This window comes from Budorcas taxicolor, chromosome 4 (assembly GCF_023091745.1).
Source record: "Budorcas taxicolor isolate Tak-1 chromosome 4, Takin1.1, whole genome shotgun sequence".
In the NCBI taxonomy this organism is placed as follows: Eukaryota; Metazoa; Chordata; class Mammalia; order Artiodactyla; family Bovidae; genus Budorcas; species Budorcas taxicolor.
In genome coordinates, this window is record NC_068913.1 from 83,378,698 (window position 1) to 83,402,138 (window position 23,441).

A 23,441-nucleotide genomic window follows, 5' to 3' on the forward strand; every position below is an offset into this window, starting at 1 on the left:
GATCTGCCCAGACTCCATGGATAACCTTGTGAGTATGTAAGTGGACACTTGACAGAATCCCTGAATTGGTGTTTATGAAAAAGATTTTAAATATACAAGTGCATATGTATGTATCAAAGAAATACAGAGATGTTCACACACAAATATGGAACACACAGACATATAACTATGAAGATTTCAAGTCTATACACACACATAGAGCCTAAGCTGAGTACAGCCAGCCTCTATGCATTGGATTTGCATTGGCAGGGCTTAAGGATGTACTTCTTCAATTTGTTTTCTTTTAGGTCACCTGTGCATTCATATATGCATCCTAAGGTTAGGGGCTGATATTTATACAAGTCTGGTAGGTGGTCTCTGCTTTCTTTTTTTAAATATTCAATATTTATTTATTGGACTGCACTGGGTCTTAGTTGTGGCATGTAGGATCTAGTTCCCTGACCAGCGATTGAACTCAGGCTCCCTGCATTGGAAGTGCAGAGTCTTAGCCACTGGACCAAAAGGAAAATCCCTAGTCTCTGTTCTTTGAAGATGATGTTAACAAGCAGGACCTGGCTGTCTGATCCGGTACAGACAGTCATTGGACTGGTGTCAAGGATGTGCCTGGGTTACTGTGTCTACACGGTTACTTACAGGAAGTACAAAACAACAGGTAAGAACTTCAAAAGAGCACATGCTTTTGAAGACTTATTTTGCATTTTACAGAGCAGACAACGCCTCACCATGATGGCACAGCTTTCAGTGATCATAAAGCAAATTCTCTATTCTGATAGGAATGGCCTTTTGGAAAACAAATGTGGCTGGAGTGAAGATGCTGCATTTGAATGTCATTTTGTACACCGCTTCCACACCCCTGATTAAGAGGGTTGAGAAGTTTTATAAGCTGCACAATAGGATTTTTCACCATTCTGACTCTGAATGATTCTGTTACCTGTTTTGCATGTGTGTTTCATTCATTCAGTCATGTCTGACTCTTTGTGACCCCATGAACTGTAGCCTGCCAAGCTCCTCTGTCCATGGGATTCTCCAGGCAAGAATACTGGAGTGGGTTGCCATTTCCCTCCCCAGAGGATCTTCCTGACCCAGGGATTGAACTCAGGTCTCCTGCATTGCAGGCAGATTCTCCACCATCTGAACCTCCAGGAAAGCAGCTTGGCTTTTGCTCTTAAAAAAGTGTATTGAGATGGTGATGGAAGATGACACTCCCTCACCCCCTACCAAAGTAGACAGTCTCAAGTGCACTTTCATGCTGCGTGAAAGACGGTGGAAGGAGAGTAGGTAGGAGTGGTCTTTGTACCTGGTTCTGTAGCCAGGCGATCTTGGGCCTAACAAGTGGAATGAGACTCTGCCTTCTCACAGAGATACTGTTGGCTCTCTCAGCTCTAAGGTAGTCAGTGGCCACACACCACTTTCCTCTCTTGAGTTTCAATTTGGTGGAAACAGTTTCAACAAAACTAGCACATTTATTAAATAGAGAGAAGGTGTGGTTGAGACCTCAACCCCAACCTCAGAGTTACTGGTTCTCAAGCCATGATGAGATCAAGACTGAGATCAGGAAGAAAGACCAAGACAAGACAGTAAGCGTCTTTCTGCCAGCAGAGCTTCTACCTCCATCTTCATCTGAAAGGAGACAAATCATTATGTGATCTAAGTAAGATCCCTTCTGAAAGATGGACATGCCACAGTGGAAAAAGACACAATGAGGCAGATTCGCCCAGTGGACAAGGTTTTAGGTCAGGTAGACTTCGGAGACCCCTGGTAGCTCAGACGGTAAAGCGTCTGCCTACAATGCGGGAGACCTGGGTTCAATCCCTGGGTAAGGAAGATCCCCTGGAGAAGGAAATGGCAACCCACTCCAGTACTCTTGCCTGGAAAATCCCATGGACTGAGGAGCCTGGTAGGCTACAGTCCATGGGGTCGCAAAGAGTCAGACACAACTGAGCGACTTCACTTCACTTCACTTCACTTCAGACTTTGGTTTGAATCTTGCCTCTCCTAAGCCTTGCCCCTTAACTTCCTCATCTGTGAAATGAAGCTAGTGGGGCGCTGAAGGTTTATGGTGTAGAGGTTGCTACACCAGAGCATCAGCCTCACTTGAGAGCTAGTTGGAAATGCAGACTCTGGTGTGCACTCTATACCTGAGAGCTGAGTCAGAATCTACATTTGTCAGGGTCCTAGGGGGATTCATATGTAAGCAAAAGCTTGGAAAGCCTTAGTACAGATTAGATGAGTCAATGTTTTATCAGCATTTGGAACATCTAACTAGTTTTCAATCAGTAGCAGTTGCTCTTGTTTGGGGAGAAAAAGGATTATGCATTTTGTCTGTTATATTTTGAGTATCAGATGTGAATCACCAGGTTTGAGATTCTTCTGCAAATATTGGCTAATAACCCAGCCTCAGAATTAGGGAGACTATTTAGTGGATTAAAAAGTACAGATACAGTTCTTTTCACTCTGTGATGGTTGTGAATCTGGGGAGGGTGCAGGGTAGGAGTAACACGGGCTCATTCTTTTGAGAAATGTAGACCTAGTTTTATTGTATCATAGAAGTAAAGTTAGAGCCAAGTCATGCAACCAACACAGCCGGTAAAAAGCATTTTGTATAAACAAGAGGTAGGCATTTGCTCTTTTAGAAATGAACAATTGGGAGCCTATTTATAAGACAATAGGTAGTTGTCTGGAACTCTGGCCCCACATTGGAGTCTCCTGGGGAACTTAAAAAATGCTCATACCCATGTTTTATGCCACTCAGTTTCCATCAGAATCTCTGGGTGGGACCCAGGCATTGGTATTCTTAAAAAACTCCTCAGGTAATCCAAAGTGTGTCCAATGCAAAGAATCACTGGCATTGACTTTGGAAATTTTCTTTTGGAAAAGAAAGTAAAGATTGAACAAAATATAGTGGGTGGTGTGGGCATGCCTCCAGCTATTTGGAGATGGTGTGACTTCAGGGAGTCAAAAAGAGGGAGAAAGCTAAGCATGGTAGTGAGATGATGGGCCCCTGGAGTGTAGAAAATATTCAGGGGTCTTTCTTTCTGGTATGAAGATCTCCACTTTGTCACTTAAGGATACTAACTGCCAATGAAAACCTGGTATGCAGGTTGTGCCTGGAAGATGCTTAAAATAAATACACTGTGATTGTTACAGGGAGTTTGGAAAATACCCCATCTTTGCTTTATGCCTTTAGTAACTCCCTGCTGTGTCCAGGTTGCTTTCAAGAACCATTTGGTTTTCATCCTCAATTGTTCAAACTTCTTTCATGGGGTGCAGAATACTGAAGGTAATAACTACTCTAAGGAATGTTACTTCTTAGAACCTTAGACAAGAGCACAAGGTTATATTCCCTCTGATTTAAAATATTAGATGTTTACAAGCCAGCCAGACGCAGGAGTGCTTTCCTTGGGGGAAGTGAGAGGGTTTCTCTGAAATCTTATCCTCTCTGAAGCCTTTCACATCACTCCGCTTTCTTTAAAGGCCACATTGGTAACCTCCCAGTGCAAAGGACAAAGAGTTCAACTCTGGAAAGAGGAGCTAGCCTCTGGGAGGGTATGGAGTCCAGCTGAGAAAAAGAAGGAGATCCCTAACTTTACTTCTTTTCAATGTCAGTTAAATATCTTCTGGTGTAGAAACCTAAGTGGTGGCACCAGGTGGATCCCTGTCAAATGACAGTTCAGACAAAGTGTATCAGGCTGGAAAGGCTGCATTGACTGGAGCCCAACTGGGCCTTCAGACATTAGTTCCCAGAAGAGAGCCATCAACCTACAAATCTACCACGGTGTTCACTGCAGGCCTGTGGCCTCGCAGGCCTCCCTGCTGACAAGTGGCTGAAGACACAGAATTGCCCTTTCCCGTGGACAGCCACTCTGAGGGTCATCTGAGGCTTTGACATGTGGGTTTCTCTTATGCATGAAAGAAGAGGCTCTGTAACTGGTCTTCTCGACATGGTGTGTTTGAAGCCAGAACGCCCAATTTACTTCTCAACAGTGGGGGATAAAAGAGAAGGAAAACACCAGTGCCTTGGAGGGTCTTTTTTATTTTCTTCTCTCTTTTAAATAGGAAACAGAAAAAGAGCCAGGACAAGAGCCTTATAACTGCAGGAATGCCCCCAGGGACACAGGGCCTAGTATTCTAGAGGACTTAACTGCTATAGATTTTAGACTGACTTGACCTGTTGTTTGGAATCCAACCCCACTTAAAACACAGGGATGGAGACTGAGATTGAGGGTACTAGGGACTCTCTTGATCCCTGGAAATTCCTCAGTCACAAGACAGGAGGGTAGAGGGGAGGGGAGGGGAGGGTGTCCCTTCTGGCTGTCCTGTTGATTCCATGGACTTGCCAGGGGCTGTGGGGTCCAGTGGTCACTAATGTGGCCCTGCTGTGGGGAGGAATGACTCCAGTTGTGTGTGTGAAGAGAAGAAATGACAGCAGTGAAGAAGAGGAGATGGAGGAAGGACCACCTGAAGGAGAAAGAATCCCTAAGACCTCAGTCCCAAGAAGGGGCACCCCAGTCAGACCTTTGTTTTTTTCACTTAGTGATTTTGCTTGTTGTCAACTGTGAAGACCACCCTTGGTTTTGGCTTTCTCTGCTCTTGCGTTGGTTTTGAGTTGTTCTTTCTTTCCTTTCCCCATCTTTCTATACTTTCCTTTTCTCCACTGTCCATTGGATTAGATCTGTAGATTTTTGCATGAAGTTCTAGGTAAGCAGATGCAAGGTTATTTTAGTTGTGTGGATACTACAATAGAGAAGGAAGCCTTAAAGTACGCAATCCTGAAAAATTTTCTATGGGATATTTAATAAGTGTTACATGAAAAAAACTCAACATTCAGAACACTAAGATCATGGCATCTGGTCCTATCATTTCATGGGAAATAGATGGGGAAACAGTGGAAACAGTGTCAGACTTTATTTTTTGGGGGCTCCAAAATCACTGCAGATGGTGATTGCAGCCATGAAATTAAAAGACGCTTACTACTTGGAAGAAAAGTTATGACCAACCTAGATAGCATATTCAAAAGCAGAGACATTACTTTGCCAACAAAGGTCCATCTAGTCAAGGCTATGGTTTTTCCAGTGGTCATGTATGGATGTGAGAGTTGGACTGTGAAGAAGGCTGAGCACCGAAAAACTGATGCTTTTGAATTGTGGTGTTGGAGAAGACTCTTGAGAGTCCCTTGGACTGCAAGGAGATCCAACCAGTCCATTCTGAAGGAGATCAGCCCTGGGTATTCTTTGGAAGGAATGATGCTGAAGCTGAAACTCCAATACTTTGGCCACCTCATGCAAAGAGTTGACTCATTGGAAAAGACTCTGATGCTGAGAGGGATTGGGGGCAGGAGGAGAAGGGGACAACAGAGGATGAGATAGCTGGATGGCATCACTGACTCGATGGACATGAGTCTGAGTGAACTCCAGGAGTTGGTGATGGACAGGGAGGCCTGGCGTGCTGCAATTCATGGGGTCGCAAAGAGTCGGACATGACTGAGTGACTGAACTGAACTGAACATGAAAAAAAAGGCTCAGTGATTATATATTTGGGAATTTCTTTCTAAATTATTTCTTAAATAATTTAAACTAGACATCTTTACTACAGGATGTCTTTTAACTTTTAATATTCTAATATTCATCAAGAAATATCCAGGAACAGCATACACTGTACAACAGTGATATCTATCTGTCTGTTTCTGTATCTCCCTCCCTATCTATATGGCTTCCCAGGTGGCTCAGTGGTAAAGAGTCCTCCTGCTAATGCAGGATATGCAAGTTTGATCCCTTGGTTGGGAAGATCTCCTGGAGTAGGAAATGGCAACCCATTCCAGTATTCTTGTCTGTAAAATCACATGGACAGAGGAGCATGACGGGCTACAGGCCATGGGGTTACAAAGAGTTGGACACAACTGAGCGACTAGGCATACACACAGAGACACACACACATCTATTTACCTATTTACCTACCGACCATGGAATCCATTTTCAATAAACTCCCTTTGGACTAGAGCTTTGTGGAAGACACTTTGAGAAATGCTGCCTTACAAAAATGCTGGCAGCCAAATTAGGAAATAAAAAATTTTTGTCAACACTCCAACGAACATTGCAGAGACAGTAAGATACAAGTGCCTTGAAGTCTGACAGTGATGCTGAGGAAGTTGCTTCAACTTTCTAATACTCTTGGATCTGAGTAAAGATGATTTTTTGTCTCTTCTGGGTTGTTGTGAGGAGAAAATGAGAAGCTGAAGTCTTTAGAGAGTATAAGATACATTTGAACAATGATGATGATGATTCCAATCAGAACTGTGAACCTGTGGGGCTAAATGCATGAAATAATGTCTATAAAAATGTACTTCAGGGCTTCCCTGGTGGCCCAGTGGTGAAGAATCTGCCTACCAATGCAGGAGACCTGGGTTCGATCCCTGATCTGGAAAGATCCCACATGCCTAGCAGCAACTAAGGCTGTGTGTCACAACTATCTAGCCTGGGCTCTGGAGCCTGGGAGCCACAAGTGCTGCAGTCGGTGAACCCTAGAGCCGATGCTCTACGACAAGAGAAGCCATGGCAATGAGAAGCCCGAACACAGTGACTGGGGAGTAGCCCCCACTGGCCACAATTAGAGAAAAGCCTGCACAGCAACAAAGACCCAGCACAGCCAAAAATAGATAGATAAATTTTTTAAATATACTTTGTAAATTTCAAGACACATGGCAAATATTAGCCAAATACTATCAAGAGTATCTCTTGTGTCCTGCATGTGTGTTGTGGGTTATGGTGTTGTACATATATACTCCAAACCACCTCATTTGTGCTATTTCATAAACAGAATGTAAAGCTAGAATGAACTTAAAGGTCATCTAATACAAACTCTTCATGTAGTGAGTGACACATTGAGTCCCACAGACTAGGTGGCTTACCCAAGGTCATAGAGCTAGTTAAGGACAGAATCAGCATCACCAAGATGCTTCCTGTTTACTCACGTGTTAAAACCCACAACATTGGGAATATAGCAGGAAAGAAGAATTTTTATTTCTTAAAAATATGGATGGTGAAACCAAGGTTATGGGGGTTGAAATGAGAATTCTTTAAGATGACACAAGCATAAGGCTACAATTCTCTCTCTCCCTGCCCTCCACACATCTCCCACAGCCAGTCCTGGCCAGTGCTGTGTTCTATCCTCCCTCTGCTATGCTCCCCTTTGCAGAAATCCTAACCTCTTTCATGCATACAAAACCTACAAAACTCATGTATCATTGTTAGCTGCATTCTAGCTTATATGGGGTTTCACGTAGTGTGCCGTGCATCATTTTATGGTGTACACATGCATTACAATTCCCCTGATTATTTTCTTTTTGTTCAACTTTAAGTGGGTCTGTTTGTCTCATAGTCCTCCTTGGATTATAATATCTATAGTCAAGGAAGTAAAAAGGCAGGCAGGATACTGATATTTTTTGAGAGCCAGCTATCAGGAATTGAATTAGATACTCTCATAAAAATAATCTCATTCAATCCTCACATCAACCCACCAACCAATGAGGAAACTGAGGCTCAGAAGGATGGGCTGACCTCACACAACCCCCCAGCAGAATCAGCATCTGAGCTCAGGTGTGTCCGCTTCTAAACACAGCTGCTTGTCCTATGGCATCAAGCTGTTCTTCAAACATTCCTTAAGGGCACAATGCATCCTATATGAGCTTAATAAATGCAGATAACAGTAAAAGTGCTTTCTTTATGATCTGGAGAATATTCACTTGCAAACCTGTACTTCAGGAGTCAACTAAAAACCTTGTAGACTTTAAAAAAACTATAAGGAAATATCACCTCACACCAGTCAGAATGGCCATCAAAAGATCTACAAACAATACATGCTAGAGAGGGTCTGAAGAAAAGGGAACCCTCCTACACTGTTGGTAGGAAATTTGATACAGTCCCTATGGAGAACAGTTCCGAAGTTCCTTGAAAAACTAAAAATAGAGCTACCACATGACCTGCAATCCTGCTCCTGGGTATATATCCAGAGAAAAACAAGATCCAAAAGGATACACGCACCCCAGGGTTCACTGTAGCACTGCTGACAATAGCCAATACATGGAAGCAAACTAAGTGTCCACTGACAGGAATGCATAAAGAAGATGGGCCCCATATATACAATGAAATATTGTGCCGTGCTTGGTCACTCAGTCGCGTCTGACACTTTGGGACCCCAGGGACTGTAGCCTACCAGGCTCCTCTGTCCATGGGACTCTCCAGGAAAGAATACTGCAGTGGGTTGCCATGCCGTCCTCACAACGGAATATCACCCAGCCATTAAAAAGAGTGAAACAATGCCATTTGCAGCAACATGGATGGATCTGGAGATTATCATCTTAAGTGAAGTAAGTTAGAGAAAGATAAATATCATCTATCCTTTACATGTGGAATCTAACTATACAAACGAATTTATTCACAAAACAGAAACAGACTCATGGACTTAGAGAAGGAACTAATGCTTACCAGACAGGAAGGGTGGGGAAGAGGGACAGATTGGGGAGTTTGGGATGACATGTATACACTACTATATTTAAAATATCTATTAAATAGATATTTTTAAAATTAAATTTTACTTACATTTTATTTAATCAAAATGAAAAAACCAACAAGAACCTACTGTACAACACAGGGAACACTGCTCAATATTCTAGAATAACCTGAATAGGAAAAGGACTTGAAAAATAATAGATACATGTAAATGTAAAAAAAAAAACAAAACACTAAAGACCTGTTGAAATTTGCCACAATATTTACCTTGAACAAATTGAGCCTAAACTATGAGAAATAACAGTTGGTCATGTCTTGCTAATTCAGAGCAAAATACCAGCCAGCACATTTTGGGCTGCTCCCATTGCCACTCAAACCTGGAACCATGCACATGCAGGTGAAAGTGATCTAGAAGCATTCTGAACTAGACTTTGGGGTCAGCCTATCAGTTACATCCAGCAGATAGTGATGGGACCTGGTGGGGTGTGTGGCTCCACGGTTACCGCTGAACTCACTGTGGACAAGCCAGGAATCTACCCCACTGTAGTGATCAGAGCAGTTTCCTTGAGAAGACAGAAGCTGCCAAGTTCAAATGCTGCAGGAATCTTCCCATGCTCCCCGCTTTGAGTCTGGCCCTCTCTCCATCTATTGCTACTTGACATAAGCGTCCACAGTCAGAGCTGTGAACACACCACCTGCGTTGTTAAGCTCCTTTCTACATGCTTTGACTAATCTACAGAGCAGTACCTATAGGAACGGTACGTCTAGACAATGACAAAGAAGCACCACGGTATGTAAGTATATTCTTGCTAAACTAATTTTTCCCCCTGCTACTCTCAAAGCAATATAAACTTTGTTGTTCCTCCTGGATCTCAAATGCTTGTAATAAATTCTCTGAAATGTCAGTAATGTTGAACTGTGGGCTTTTTTTTAAAGGAGGTTTTCTTTCTTTCATAAAAGGAAAAATTGTACCTTGCAGAGAATGTAGCTAAACATGTTTTGTTTATTGTATTCAAGCCTGAATACAATTGGGTAAAGGGACTCCCATTCCTTACCCGACCTCTTGCTGAATGAGGGAATCATGAACGAAGCCCTCAATTTACTGTATGGTCATATAAACAGAAATAAATTTATATTCTTTCATATCTGTAGTGTTATCAACATTTGCTTAACAAATGCATACCCTACAAAGCATTTTCATTAGTATATCATATTTAATCTTCTTGGAAACTCTCTGGGTTTGAACAGATTTTTCTTATCCATAATAATGAAATTTCTTTTGGCTTTTTAGCCCAGGAGGAAACCTTACTCACTCCCTGTGGACAATTCCAGTTTTTAAAAGATTCTCATGGCCTGGATTGCTCTGGAAGAATGCTGTCTACATAATGATACTTTTGGTCATTTTTACCAAACCTACTTAATCTCATAAAACTGTAATTTTAGTTCAGTGATAAATATCAGCCAAAGAAGTTTTTTGATTGCCATAACATTTTTTCTCCTCTGTCCATGGGATTTTATAGGCAATAGTACTGGAGTGAATTGCCATTTCCTTCTCCAGGGGATCTTCCCAACTCAGGGACTGAATCTGGGTCTCTGGCATTGTACACAGATGCTTTACCGTCTGAGCCACCAGGGAAGTCCTCAACATTTTTTTTCAGGAGTCATCAATTTTATTTGTATTGCTAAATTGTATTTCTATTGCTAAAGCAACAAAGAAATATATATTATATAATTCAAAGTAAAATCTTTGAATTATATATTTTTTTATTTTGTGGAACCAAAGTGAAAAAAATATATATATATTTTAAACTGCAAGAAATGTTACATGCAGCTCTTAGTAATAATATGCATTTTCTTTTTTTCTAAATAAAATATTATTAGCTCTAGTCACTATGATGCATATTATACCCCCATGACTTCTTTATGTTATAATTGAAAGTCTGTATGTTTTGGATTGTCATAACATTTCAATTCACTAAAAAATGATTGGTTTATTAGACCTGTGCTATTTTACACAGGGAGGATGGGTTTCTATTCCACCTCTCCACTCCAATCCATTATCCAACATACACTTCTTTTTCCATTGTGCAAAAATTTGGCGCACTTTTCAGCTTTAACTAGAAAAAGGCATCCAAGACCTAGCTGAAATTTCCAATAGACAGAATGCTATTGACTTTGGAGAGTATTTGCTAAATAAATCATTTACATAGCTGGTAGCCAATATGAGACAAGAGAGGTACTCATCTCAGGCACAGAGTTTAAGGGTGTGTCCCAAATACACTAATCAAAATGAGTAACATCTAATGTGATATTTTTTTAAAAAATCCAAAATGAATGCAAAAAATTCATGACCAACAAAATCAGTGTTAGTGATTTTTCCCTTTTGCCTCAGACTTCAAAATGGCTCATTATTGTTACTGATCTTATATTTTAAAATGTGATATTTAGGTCATCATGGATTTTGACATTCATTTTGATTTTTTATAAAATTGTATTAAAATATGGTCTGTCTTGATGACTGTATTTTTGGGTGCACCTGAGATGAATTCTGCATCTGAGATGAATGCCTCATTTACCTCAGTCCAGGTGAAGGGAATTTTATGCCTGATTCAGCCCTGTGTAAATAGAGTTCTACTAGAACTTACAGTGGCCACAAGGGAGTTATATAACTATACCTACAAAAGGTAGCAGAAATGTCACCTCAAAACATGCCCACTTTGGCATGAGGATTATTTTGAGCTGAAGGCAATTAAGTATCAACAGAAATAAGAAAAGCTTTCTGCCATCCTCCTATTGTGCCTAATAGCAGGACATAAACTTGTAAAGTTGTTCCCCCAACTCCTCCTCTACCAGGAAGGACAGAATTTAATGACTGGAGACAAGTCTAGACCTGTATCAGTCCAGAGATGGCACCAGAAAAATATGTATAACAAATCTTGCTTATCTACTATTAGTTTCCCCATATATCATCTTCCCACAATTTGCCACTCTTAGAAGCCTATAGTCCTTTTCCTCAGTCTTGTTATTCCTTGTGTTCTTTTATTAAGATGCTGGTTAAGCCCAAGTTCTAACCACCCCTTTGAGTTCCTCATCACTAAGTGCTCCTATACGTATGCAGGAAGCACATGTCATAAAAAATTGTTTTTCTCTTCTTAATCTGCCTTTTCTAGTCTAATTTACAGATCCCCAGTTTGAGAACTCAGAATGAGTAGAGGGAAAAAGAGTTTTTCCCCTGCACCTGCATAGGTCACCCAAGGTGAGTTTTAGAGGTTTGTAACCTAAAATTCCAAATAGAAGGGAAAGAGTTCCAGAAAGTATTTAAGTTTACCCCCTCCACTTATAGATGAAAAAAACTTAGACCCACCAAGCTTTGACTAATACTGTGTTAAATTAAGACTAACTACTGGGGAGAGAGGGGGTGGGCCCCAAGCACTGGGTCTGTTTTATAGGAAGGAGACATGATTGGAGATTATTTGCTTTAAAAGGACGGAGATCATGTGGGTCTAACTCCTTCTCAAGGGCTTGGGCTCTTTGTTTTAAAAAGTGATAATACATCATTCTTTCTATCACTCTGGAAAGTAGTACTGAAACTTTGCTAGGGGGAAAGCATCCTATACGAGAAGATTAAGAGGCTGAGCCTGTGCTATAGCAGAGGTGGAATTTGAAAGCAGGTTTACTGCTGATGCCTGAGTGGTACCAAGACCTTTACATGAAGAAATGCACGTGGTAGAGGACAAGTTTATGCTCTCTCTCGAGCAACTTCACCTCTGAGAGGTGACTGTGCTCCTCATTCCTCCTACAAGCATAGATAGTTTTCTCTCCCCTAATCGCTTCCACTGATTTCTCTCTCTCTCTCTGTGTTTTGTTTTGTTTTCATTAAAATGTGCAATACAACAAGAGAAAAAGATGATCCTGCTTCCTGCCATGCAAGACGGTATGCAAAAGGCCAAGGTTAAAAGCACCATTTGGTTTCTTAAGCCTCTCTAATGTATAGGTGTGAAAAAGCAATCTGGGACCTAGAGTTTATGGCACTGACTCTCTGAGGATGAAAACTTGACTTTAACGTTGACTCTCAGGCTAAGATAAAATCTGCTTCTGCTATCATTATCCCACTTAGGCTTGTCTTCACTCTCTTTCTACTCTGCCACCCAGCTGAGTGGGAAGAAATTAACCTGACCTTGAAGAATACTCAGAGAATCTTCAGGAACATTGGGTTTTCAGTATCCAGTAAAATTCTACAGGCCTACCAACATTTGGATTATAGACTCAAAGACCCAAAAAGGATCTGACAAATGATATACACCACACAATTAACAAACAAAGAAAACAAAGCCCAAAGAACTTGTCCCAAGTTGTGAATTAGTTGGAAGCAGGGTCAGAATTAGAATAAGCTTCCTCTTCCTATGTCACCATGACTAGGCTCCAACCATGCCCAGATCATCTCCAGATCACTCAGGTAGACTAGTCTAGACTTTTACACAATGTTTGTATTTTCTTTAGTGAAAGTTAAAAACTCCCAAGGAACAGTCTCAAGAAAAGTCATCTCAAAGGTCACAGAAAGGACGTATTTTGTCATTCTTAGGCTTATGGGGTTTTTATTCAGATAAATATCATACACTGAAATTAAAACTGTATATTGTTCTTTCTACCCAGGAATGATTAGACCATATCTTTTTCCCCCAAAGATTGCTTCCATATATGTTTCTGATCTGTTTCCACTCAACACGCACACTACATTTCTAGTTTTAGATTCTGGTGCGGCCTGTGGCAGGTGGGTTAGGACAAAAATAAAGAGCATGGATTGTTATCTATCTGGAACCTAAGGGTTAAATTCAACTCACATTTGTTTGTCCCATACACCATTTCCAAAACTTCACTTGGATTCTATATTCAAGTCTGCTTTACTTGTTTTTGCTGACTGCCTGGCCCCTAAATCTTTGCACTTAAAATCCTGTTCAGAACTTCTCCCTCCGGAGAATGAAGTCATGGGTAAGCAGACCTTAAATCCCACGAAGAGTTTAAAGACAGGCTTCCAGGGGCCAGCTTCTGATCTCCATCTTTGTGGATATCTTCTGATATTTTTGTGACCCCACAGACTATACAGTCCATGGAATTCTCCAGCCCAGAATACTGGGGTGGGTAGCCTTTCCCTTCTCCAGAGGATCTTCCCAACCCAGGGATCAAACCCAGGTCTCCCGCCTTGCAGGGGGATTCTTTACCAACTGAGCCACAAGGGAAGCCCTTATAGTCAAGTCTGCTTTACTTATTTTTACTGACTGCCTGGCCCCTAAATCTTTGCACTTACAATCCTGTTCAGAACTTCTCTCTCCCGAGAATAAAATTGGGTGAGCAGACCTTAAATCCCGTGAAGAGTTTAAACACAGGCTTCTAGGGGCCAGCTTCTGATAACCATGCTGGACCACCAGCCCCCCTATAACTCTAAGCTATCAAAATTAGTTCTCTGAGGTGACAATACTTTAGACTCTTATCTGTCTTAAAACAACAACCTGGTTTTGGATATGCATCATTTCATGGAATTGAGTAAAAGAATGAAAAAAAAAAATTTCAGTATTAGACACAAACGTGACCAGAACTATTTGGAGAACTTTAGCCTAGAGTGTTACTACCTGTCAGCACTATTATTTTTTTTTCATCTCAAGGAGAAACCTCACCAAATATACCTACATAAGGTACTTTATTATTTTTTTTCTGAAGATATGACAGTATCTGTACAGTTTTAGAAATTATTATTATCCTTTCTAACAACCTAGGTTGCATATTTTAAACTAATATCTCTCTGACAGTTTTTGAACAATGTAAAAAGGCAAAGCCCACATGAAAATAGATAATTGTAAAATAGAATTTAAGCTGTCATATATGAACTTAGTTGATCATTATTCTCTTAATAATCTTCAAACAAAAATATTTTATTCTAGTTTGTAAAGATCATTACCTTTGAGGGTTAAATATCTTTCATATCCTCTTAAATAGTTCTCTTTTTCAAAAGTTCAAACATAACATGTTCAACAAACTCAAAAACCCTTCAGCTAATGTAGAGAAAAATATACTATTTCAAAACCACAGAATTCTTTATTTCCTTTACACATGCCTACAGTGAAAGGAAAAAATCATTTTATTCCTACAGCTGTGGACTTTTCAAAATTAGTTCTCTATCTGCTCAATAATATCTTAACATTTCACCAAATCACTCCTTCAGTGGTCATTCATTAGATCCACATAAGAAGATAGAGTATTATCTCATCAATGTACTTAGTAAGCTTACAAGTTAAAACTTCAACAGTGAAAATTAGAATAGTCTCTCAGGGTTATAAAGAAATAAATGTGATTTTGAGCCTTCATTTGTTGCAAAAACACAAAATGAAATACCTCCCAGATTTCCATGGAAAACCTTTAGGAGAACATCTGGAAATTCTCCTCACAGAATTAGTTTTCAGGAGGCTGAGTGGTCACCTCTTCTAAAGCCCTGTCAACAGCCATTCAAGTGGGTTGTCTACACTTGTGTTTTACTGGCTGATAGAGATTTATACAATGTTGACAGTGTTCTGAGAAGACTGATGTCCACAGAACTCAAAGCTTTCACTCAGCTCTATGGATTAAGTTGAACAACAGGGGGCAGGGTTTAGCAATCTCATCCCTCAGAGCAGGACACATGGTTTCTTTGGTAATTCATCTACTTTGATGGTTTAGATCAAGGAAGTGTTTAATCACTTGGTGCTGAGGTATATCTAATTTAACTGCTCTTTAAAATACATTAAACCCATTCTTTGGAATAACCACTGTTGAATTCCAAATGTTGAAAATATGCTCTAGTCATGTGTCTGGTAAATCTGATTAGATGTACTTATATATATATATATGACATCTCATAGATGTCAAGTGTACAATCAAGACTTTTTTAGCCTGTGTTCATTTCAATCTAACTTACGTCAAAGGTATTATGTTGTTTCATACTTGTAATATTTTAAAAATACACCTTCAAACTCAACTGGGGAAAACTGTTCAAATTTTAGGTAGCCATGACCCAAGTGCCAAGGAAGACACAATTCCTTATCTCACCCAAATGTTTCCCTTTCCAAGAAAACTTGGAGCCACCACTGAGAAACCAAGCTCATAGAAACAGGACAACAAATTAAATCAGTTCTAAAATACTAAGTCTCTAATCTACTCGCCTTTCTGTCTGTGGGCCAACCTATTTTGATTCTGCGTGTTTAGCTATTTGGGACCTAAGGATAACATCACTTTTCTGGTCCTCTGGAAAGGCTGGGCCAGACTGACTGGCTGTGAGTCAAGGACCCTCGAGGAGGGAGGTGAGTTGGTGTTTGAAGTAAGTATAAGCTTTCCACTCTGTGGGAATTTGTCACTACACTACACATGTACTAAACCACCTGAAATCTCATTGGGGAAAAAAAAAATCCTTTTTTTTTTTAAGTCCCAAACTGAGCTTTTACTTTCTGGATCTGATGTGTTGACATCAGAGTCGTTATCTTTTGAAGCTAGTTTATTTTAAAGGCATCTAAGTTAAGAATGAGTTTCTGAACCATTAAAGTTATATATTCCTGAATGCTCCTGTTCATTGCTCCTCAATGATAGTAGATAGAGATGAGCCTTCATGATTAGCCTGAAATTCTATTTTGGATGCCCTCAGCTTCACAGCGATAAAGTAAATATAGAGAAGCTTTATTATTTTGTAAAGATGCATACTTGTTGAGGGTTTTGGTGTGAATTTAGAGCACTTGTTAGTCAATGGAGTAATGGTTGGAATCTGGGACATAAGACTGGGGCTAAATTTCTTTACCCTCCTAACCCCAGAGAATCTTTGGGAAAACAGAAACAAAAGAGCACTGAAGTACTTAAGGCAAGACACTACTGTATTCATAATATAGAGAAATAACCACCATGCCTCCTGGACAGGAGATGTAGTTCTCCACGGGGCTACAAAACTCTGCTAGTAATAATTTTAATTGGATGCTATCTTTGCTGCCTTCAAAAAGTATCATAAAGTGGAGTTATTACAGGCTACAAGTGCACTTACAGTGCCGGCCTCTCACCGGAGGAAACAGATAACATTTATCCTTCGGAGGCAACATCAATGGGTTTCTATCTGTTTCGTTTACATGCATCCCCAGTTGCCTGCTATCTGCTCCCTCTTCCCTCCGTCTAAGAGATCAATTTGAATTAGACGCTGCACAAGTGGGTGCTAAGTCTGGCGGGCCCTCTGCCTCCAGGGAGGGCACGCCACACGGCAGCCGGGTCCCCTGTGCGTGGGCGGGACGGGGCGCGGGCGTACCTGCAAAGGATTGGGTGGCGTGAGCGGCGACGGGAGGCCGTGTCCCGGAGACTGGCTGGCTTTCTGAGGGGGGCTGGCGCTCTGCTGAGTCGGAGACGGTTGGTTCTGGCTCTGGGGGTGAGGGTGGGCTGGAGGCTGCGGGGGCTGCGCGGGCGGAGCCGGCAGTGGCTGGGAGGCGGGCTGCGGCTGCTGGGACGGCGGGGCTGGTTGGGGCGGCTGCTGCTGGGGCTGCGGGGGCGCCTGCGGGGCGGGCTGCGGGTGCTGGCTGCCCGGCGGAGCCGGGGGCGGTGGCGGCTGCTGCTGCTGGAGTTGCTGAAGCTGCTGGAGCTGCTGGAGTTGGGAGTTCAGGGATGAGGTAGCTGCAAGGAGAGAGAGCGAACGTGGAGTTGAAACGCACACGTGGAGTTGAAACAAACACGTGAACCTGAAACGTACACGTAGAGTTGAAAATACACCACCACACCGCTGGCTGTGGATTTGATAACCGGTCCCCTGCGAGCTGAGAAGGCTCTCCTTTAGAGAATGTTAACCCTCATGCCCTGCAACTCCTTGATGTCTTAGAGGGTTGTGGGGCACTGGGAGTATAAGAGTCAGTTCTTGGGGAAATTTTAAAATTTAGGGAGGACTAGAGTGTAACACACCAGGCATTACATTCTCAGGGATAGGGCAGGTGCAAAACCAAGGGGATGGACTAGGAACAGAGGTAATTTTTGAGTAATTTCTCCCTCTCTTCCTTTCCATCCTGTTTGGGAAAGACACTTAGACTTTCAAGGTCTGATTTAGATTTTTAAAGGTCAACTCGTTTAAATCTTTTTGGCAAATGCTTGAATGGAGTTAAGCACAGAAAGCTAAAGTATGTGCAATCTCCTTTTCATCATCAGTGCCACTCATGGTGTAATTTTCACTTGCATCAGACCTCTGCCAACTTGCTTAGATATGTGAGTTTTGTTTTCTACAGTGTTTTTTTTTTTTTTTAATTTGAAGATAGTACATGCATCTCAGTTTTGCAGAATCAAAAGTCTCAGTCTGAACTTTTTGCCTGCTTGTTAAAAACACGTGCGTGTGTATTTAGTCACTAAGTCATGTCTGACTTTCTGCAACCCCATGGACTGTAGCCTGCCAGGCCCCTCTGTCCATGGGATTTCCCAGGCAAGAATCCTAGAGTGGGTTGCCATTTCCTTCTCCAGGGGATCTTCCTGACCCAGGGATTGAAGTCATGTCTACTGAGTCTCCTGCACTGGCAGGCAGATTCTTTACCGTTGAGCCACCTTGGGAGCCCCACAGAGCCCCCCGTATCAGAAGGGGTATAGTCAGCTGTGAACTGTGGGGACTAGTCACATTGGGACCTCAAGGACAGGCCAGGAACTGAGAGAAAGAAATCATCTTTCCAGATTTTTTTATTCTGTGAAAAGTAAGAGTTGGTAAGATAAACGGTCTTAACATTGAGCTCACTAACTTTGTTTTCATATGCCCATCTAGCCCTGAACAATTTCTCCAGCAGGAAATCAGTTTGGCTGAAGAATGGTCTAGAGAAAATTATTGCTACAAGTTCACTTTCTTCTTTGCCTGAATATCAGTCTAAAAGCTTTCCCATAAGCCTACAAATAAATGTAAGGAAACCATAGGCCTTGGCTTCTATGCTATTCCATTCCTCCCCCACTTAGAATTCATCAAGATTCCCAAAGGTAGTAACCACTGTTTGCAACATTAAACTAGTTCCAATAAAAAAAATACTTCTTAAAAAATATATAGTGGCTCTATAAAGTGACATCATATACCCACCTTCATATGACAATGATGGTCTTGAAAAATATATGTACATGGAACCCTACGTTGAGCACATCTGAAGAAATTTCTCTGTAAAGAAGTCAACTACTGACTATTTTTGTAAAGTTAAGAATCGTTTTGTAAAATATAAACACCAACTAGGTACCAGTGCTGTTCTGATAATAAGTAGGATTTAACAAGGGGACATAGTCCTGCCTTTAAGCAATTTATAGTGGATTTGTGGAGGTAAGAGGAACTTATAAGAAATGATCAGGCTTGGGGTGCCTGTTATAATCCTGCTAATGGTAAGTGCTCGATATAAATCAATTGGTTGTCTAAATGGTCAACAGTGTGAAAATTGACCAAAAGGGCCAGGAGAATGAGGAGATTGGCTCCTTTTTGGGCTAGAGAGGGCTAGAGGCAGTGTTCCTGGGGGATGTGGAATGAGGGAACAGAGGGCTCAAGAGAGTGAGTTCTACACCTGGATGGGAGGATATTCCGGGCAGGAAGACACCCAGATGACAGCATGACTTAGATGATGTTTCTGAAGGACCAATGTGGAGAATGAACTGCCTGGAACAGAAGCTTTGATGATTTTAGACCTTAGAGTGGTGGAAGCCTGACTTTGAACGTGGTGGAAACGTGGGTCATTCCCAATTCACCTCTGGTATAAGTCAGATTTTAAATATAATCAGGTTTGTTTAAAGCAAGGCATAGCTGTACTGATGAAATGATAGTTTGCTGTTTCCCAGGGACATCAAATACCTTTTTGTTTTCTTTTTTTTTGCTCTCAGGTACACTGAGAGCTTCCATGTTGGACTGATGGGGATAACAAATGTCCCCCTGGGTCAGTGAGTTACTCTAGGTCTGTTCAAACACTCAGACCAGTGTGTGTCCTGCCTGTGATGTAAATGCAGAGTGCTCTGGGACTCTACCTGTAGAGACAACATCTCTGAGAGAGGGCTGGAAAATACCCAGTCAAGGGGAACTCTGAATTTTCTGCTCAATTTTGCTCTGAATCTAAATCTGCTCTAAAAACTAAAGTCCATATTAAAAAAAAATACCCAGTTATAAGAACTTTAAAAGAATGATCTGATTTTGCTGTTTCCCCCTCTCCTATTCTACAAAGCCACGTTTTATCGAAGACCAGAGAGCCCAGCTCAGTTATGACCCCTGGGATCTTCTGTAATCCGGAGGGGGCTAGGTCTCTCCTTTTGTGGAGTCAGAGACTTCGGAAACGTGATTGCATCTGGCCCCCTGCCAGATTCAAATCAAGCCTGTCCAGATTTCCTTCAGGGTAGGGGGTATATATGTCAGTGCTTATTTTCATGGTTGACTTAAATACCATACTGTTTCATTTTGGTTAGAAAATCATTTATCTAAATCAGTGTTTGAAAACAGGAAAGACTGGGAAATATTGGCAGATAGATATTGGCAGACAGGTAGGTGCAGCGGACCCTAACCTACTAATGAGACGTGGGTCCCAAATGTGTCTTTGCTTCTTGATGTTTGTGAGTTCATGTTGCTTGGCTATTTCTTCCCTGTAACCTGCACCCTCCCTGGAAAGGCATTAACCTAAACTAAACCTCTTTGAGTTACATCAACTAATTTGGCATCTGCAAGCCAGGAATGATGGGCAGTAAACTATGTTCAGGTATGTACTGGACACAAAGGAAATCATGAGGGGGCTGTACAAGAATGTAATTCTGGTCTCAAAAATGCCAAAGGCACATACACAATGATATGAAAAAAAAAGCAAAGAAATACTAAAATATGGAGCCTCTAAATGGCTCATTGTGTAAAGCACACAGGTACAGACATAAGTTAGGAAAATAAAGAGGATGTTTGCAGATAAAATGGTGATTGTTGGGTGATTCTATGCTTTGGTTCTATGCATAGCAATTTAAAGATTTTACTTTCTTCCCTGAAATTTATGTCCTTTAATGATTATTTCCTCTATGTCTGGTTACTATACACTCCATGGGCCAAAGTTAAGTGTAAAATTTAACTACAGTACCAGTAGGTATGGAAGAACTTAAAGAGATGCACAAAAATTTATATTAGGACGTTTTAAATTTTAAAAACTTACAGTTTTGAAAACGAAACACAAAACAAAATTCCATCAAGAAGTCCCCTGGTGGTCCAGAGGTTAGAATTCTGCCCTCTCACTGCCGAGGGTGTGGGTTCAATCCCTGGTTGAGGAACTAAGATCTTGAAAGCCTGGTGGTGCAGATAAAAAGAAATTCTATCAAAATTTGACTTTTCTAGAGAGAAGGAAGTAGTAAGACAAGACCAGTGGGTCAGAACTTCCCAAATAAATAATTTAATAAGACAAAGAAGTGTAGAAGCTTGCATTTCTCTATTTGTTCAGTTACTATGTATCAACTGTAAATTATTTTTAAAAACGTTTTTTTTAGGATCTTTGATAAAGATGTTCTCAGGAAACCACGCACATAAAAAAAGCTATACCACAGAGGCAACAGAACTATCCTGGATGGGCTTTACATACAATTACTTCTGAGGCAGGGAAATGGAAAGAAAATTCTGCCCATGAGCATGGCCATGAGTGATTTGGGAGAAATACAAATGTCTCTTGTACTTTGCAAGGTACTCAAACACCTTGGGATTCACTGAAAGTGGAATGGGACTCAAACGCTAAAGGTTATGTGATTCTTAGCAACACGCTCACCTTTGTTAACACAAAGTCCAACTCAGACTATTATAATCATTCTAGTTGGGGGCTCAGTGTCAGCATTTTCTGGTACTATCAAGTTAAGGGATCTTTGGGCATGGTTGGCAAACTGGAGGCTTGGGTTTGAGACTCTGCTGGAAAGGATTACAAGCTCCCAGCCTGGCTGGGACCTGAGTCACCTCATAGCAATATGTTTTCAGAGGTGAGAGGACTGGTGCTAAGGAGGAAGGAAGCAGGAAGGATTTATCTCCTGCAAGAGACTAGGAATCCTGCAAAAGTGTGATGGTAATGGCTGTTCAAAAAAGCAAGAGAGTTCCAGAGAAACATCTATTTCTGCTTTATTGACTATGTCAAAGCCTTTGACTGTGTGGATCACAATAAACTGTGGAAAATTCTGAAAGAGATGGGAATACCAGACCACCTGACCTGCCTCTTGAGGAACCTGCATGCAGGTCAGGAAGCAACAGTTAGAACTGGACATGGAACAATAGACTGGTTCCAAATAGGAAAAGGAGTCCGTCAAGGCTGTATATTGTCACCCTGCTTATTTAACTTCTTTGCAGAGTACATCATGAGAAATGCTGGGCTGGAAGAAGCACAAACTGGAATCAAGATTGCTGGGAGAAATATCAATAACCTCAGATATGCAGATGACACCACCCTTATGGCAGAAAGTGAAGAGGAACTAACAAGCCTCTTGATGAAAGTGAAAGAGGAGAGGGGAAAAGTTGGCTTAAAGCTTAACATTCAGAAAACTAAGATCATGGCATCTGGTCCCATCACTTCATGGGAAATAGATGGGGAAACTGTGGAAACAGTGTCAGACTTTATTTTTGGGGGCTCCAAAATCACTGCAGATGGTGATTGCAGCCATGAAATTAAAAGACACTTACTCCATGGAAGGAGAGTTATGACCAACCTAGATAGCATATTCAAAAGCAGAGACATTACTTTGTCAACAAAGGTCCGTCTAGTCAAAGCTATGGTTTTTCCAGTAGTCATGTATGGATGTGAGAGTTGGACTCTAAAGAGGGCTGAGCACTGAAGAATTGATGCTTTTGAACTGTGGTGTTGGAGAAGACTCTTGAGAGTCCCTTGGATTGCAAGGACATCCAACCAGTCCATCCTAAGGGGAATCGGTTCTGGGTATTCATTGGGAGGACTGATGTTAAAGCTGAAACTCCAATACTTTGGCCACCTCATGCAAAGAGCTGGCTCATTTGAAAAGACTCTGATGTTGGGAGAGATTGAAGGCAGGAGGAGAAGGGGATGACAGACGATGAGATGGTTAGATGGCATCACCAACTCAATGGACGTGAGTTTGGATAAACTCCGGGAGTTGGTGATGGACAGGGAGGCCTGGTGTGCTGTGATTCATCGGGTTGCAGAGAGTCGGATACGACTGAGCGACTGAATTGAACTGAACTGAATGGCTGTTCAAGCCCATTCTGAGTACAGTCCTCCGGTGCAAGCCTAGTCCTATGAAAAGAAAGAGCACAGGGTAACCTTGAACTTGCTGAGGGCAAGAAGCCAGATGCCAAGGACCATATACTCTATAGTTGCATTTATATGGAATATGCAGAATAGGCAAATCCACAGAGGCAGAAAGTAGGTTAGTGATTGCCAGGGGTGAGGAGGGGGAGGACTGGAGAGTAACTGCTCCTGGGGATGGGGTTCTGGCTGGGGGTGATGAAAAAGTTCTAGAATGAGATAGCACTGAGGGCTAGACAACATGGTGAATGTGTTTAATGCTACTGAATCGTACACTTTAAGACAGTTAAAGTGGCAAATTTTATGCTATGTTTATTCTACTACTACTACTACAATAACAACAGTAATAGTAAATAGCTCTTTCTCCATATATATACCCTGGAGACCAAGCAAGGGGTTTCCAGATGGTGCTAGTGGTAAAGACCACGCCTACCAATGCAGGAGACACAAGAGATGCGGATTCGATCCCTGGGCTGGGAAAGTCTCTGGAAGGAGGACATGGCAACCCGCTCCAGTATTCTTGCCCCGGAGAATCCCCATGGACAGCGGAGCCTCGTAGCCTACAGTCCATGGGGTCACAAAGAGATGTACACGACCGCAGCGACTTAGCACATGACCAAGCCAGATTGCTCTGGGACCCCACAAGGGAGGAGAACAATCCTGCTCTACCCTGTGTGGC

The 23,441-nt window shown here is 41.6% G+C and overlaps 1 protein-coding gene across 1 annotated transcript in view; it reads right to left on the bottom strand.

The window, feature by feature from the left end:
• The window catches only part of POU6F2 (POU class 6 homeobox 2), a 498,222-nt gene that overhangs the window by 111,379 nt on the left and 363,402 nt on the right, over positions 1–23,441 (bottom strand). Inside the window, exon 5 of the mRNA XM_052639072.1 lies at positions 16,813–17,171. Within this exon, the coding sequence (XP_052495032.1) occupies positions 16,813–17,171 (359 nt within the window). The remainder of the gene's footprint in view (positions 1–16,812; positions 17,172–23,441) is intronic.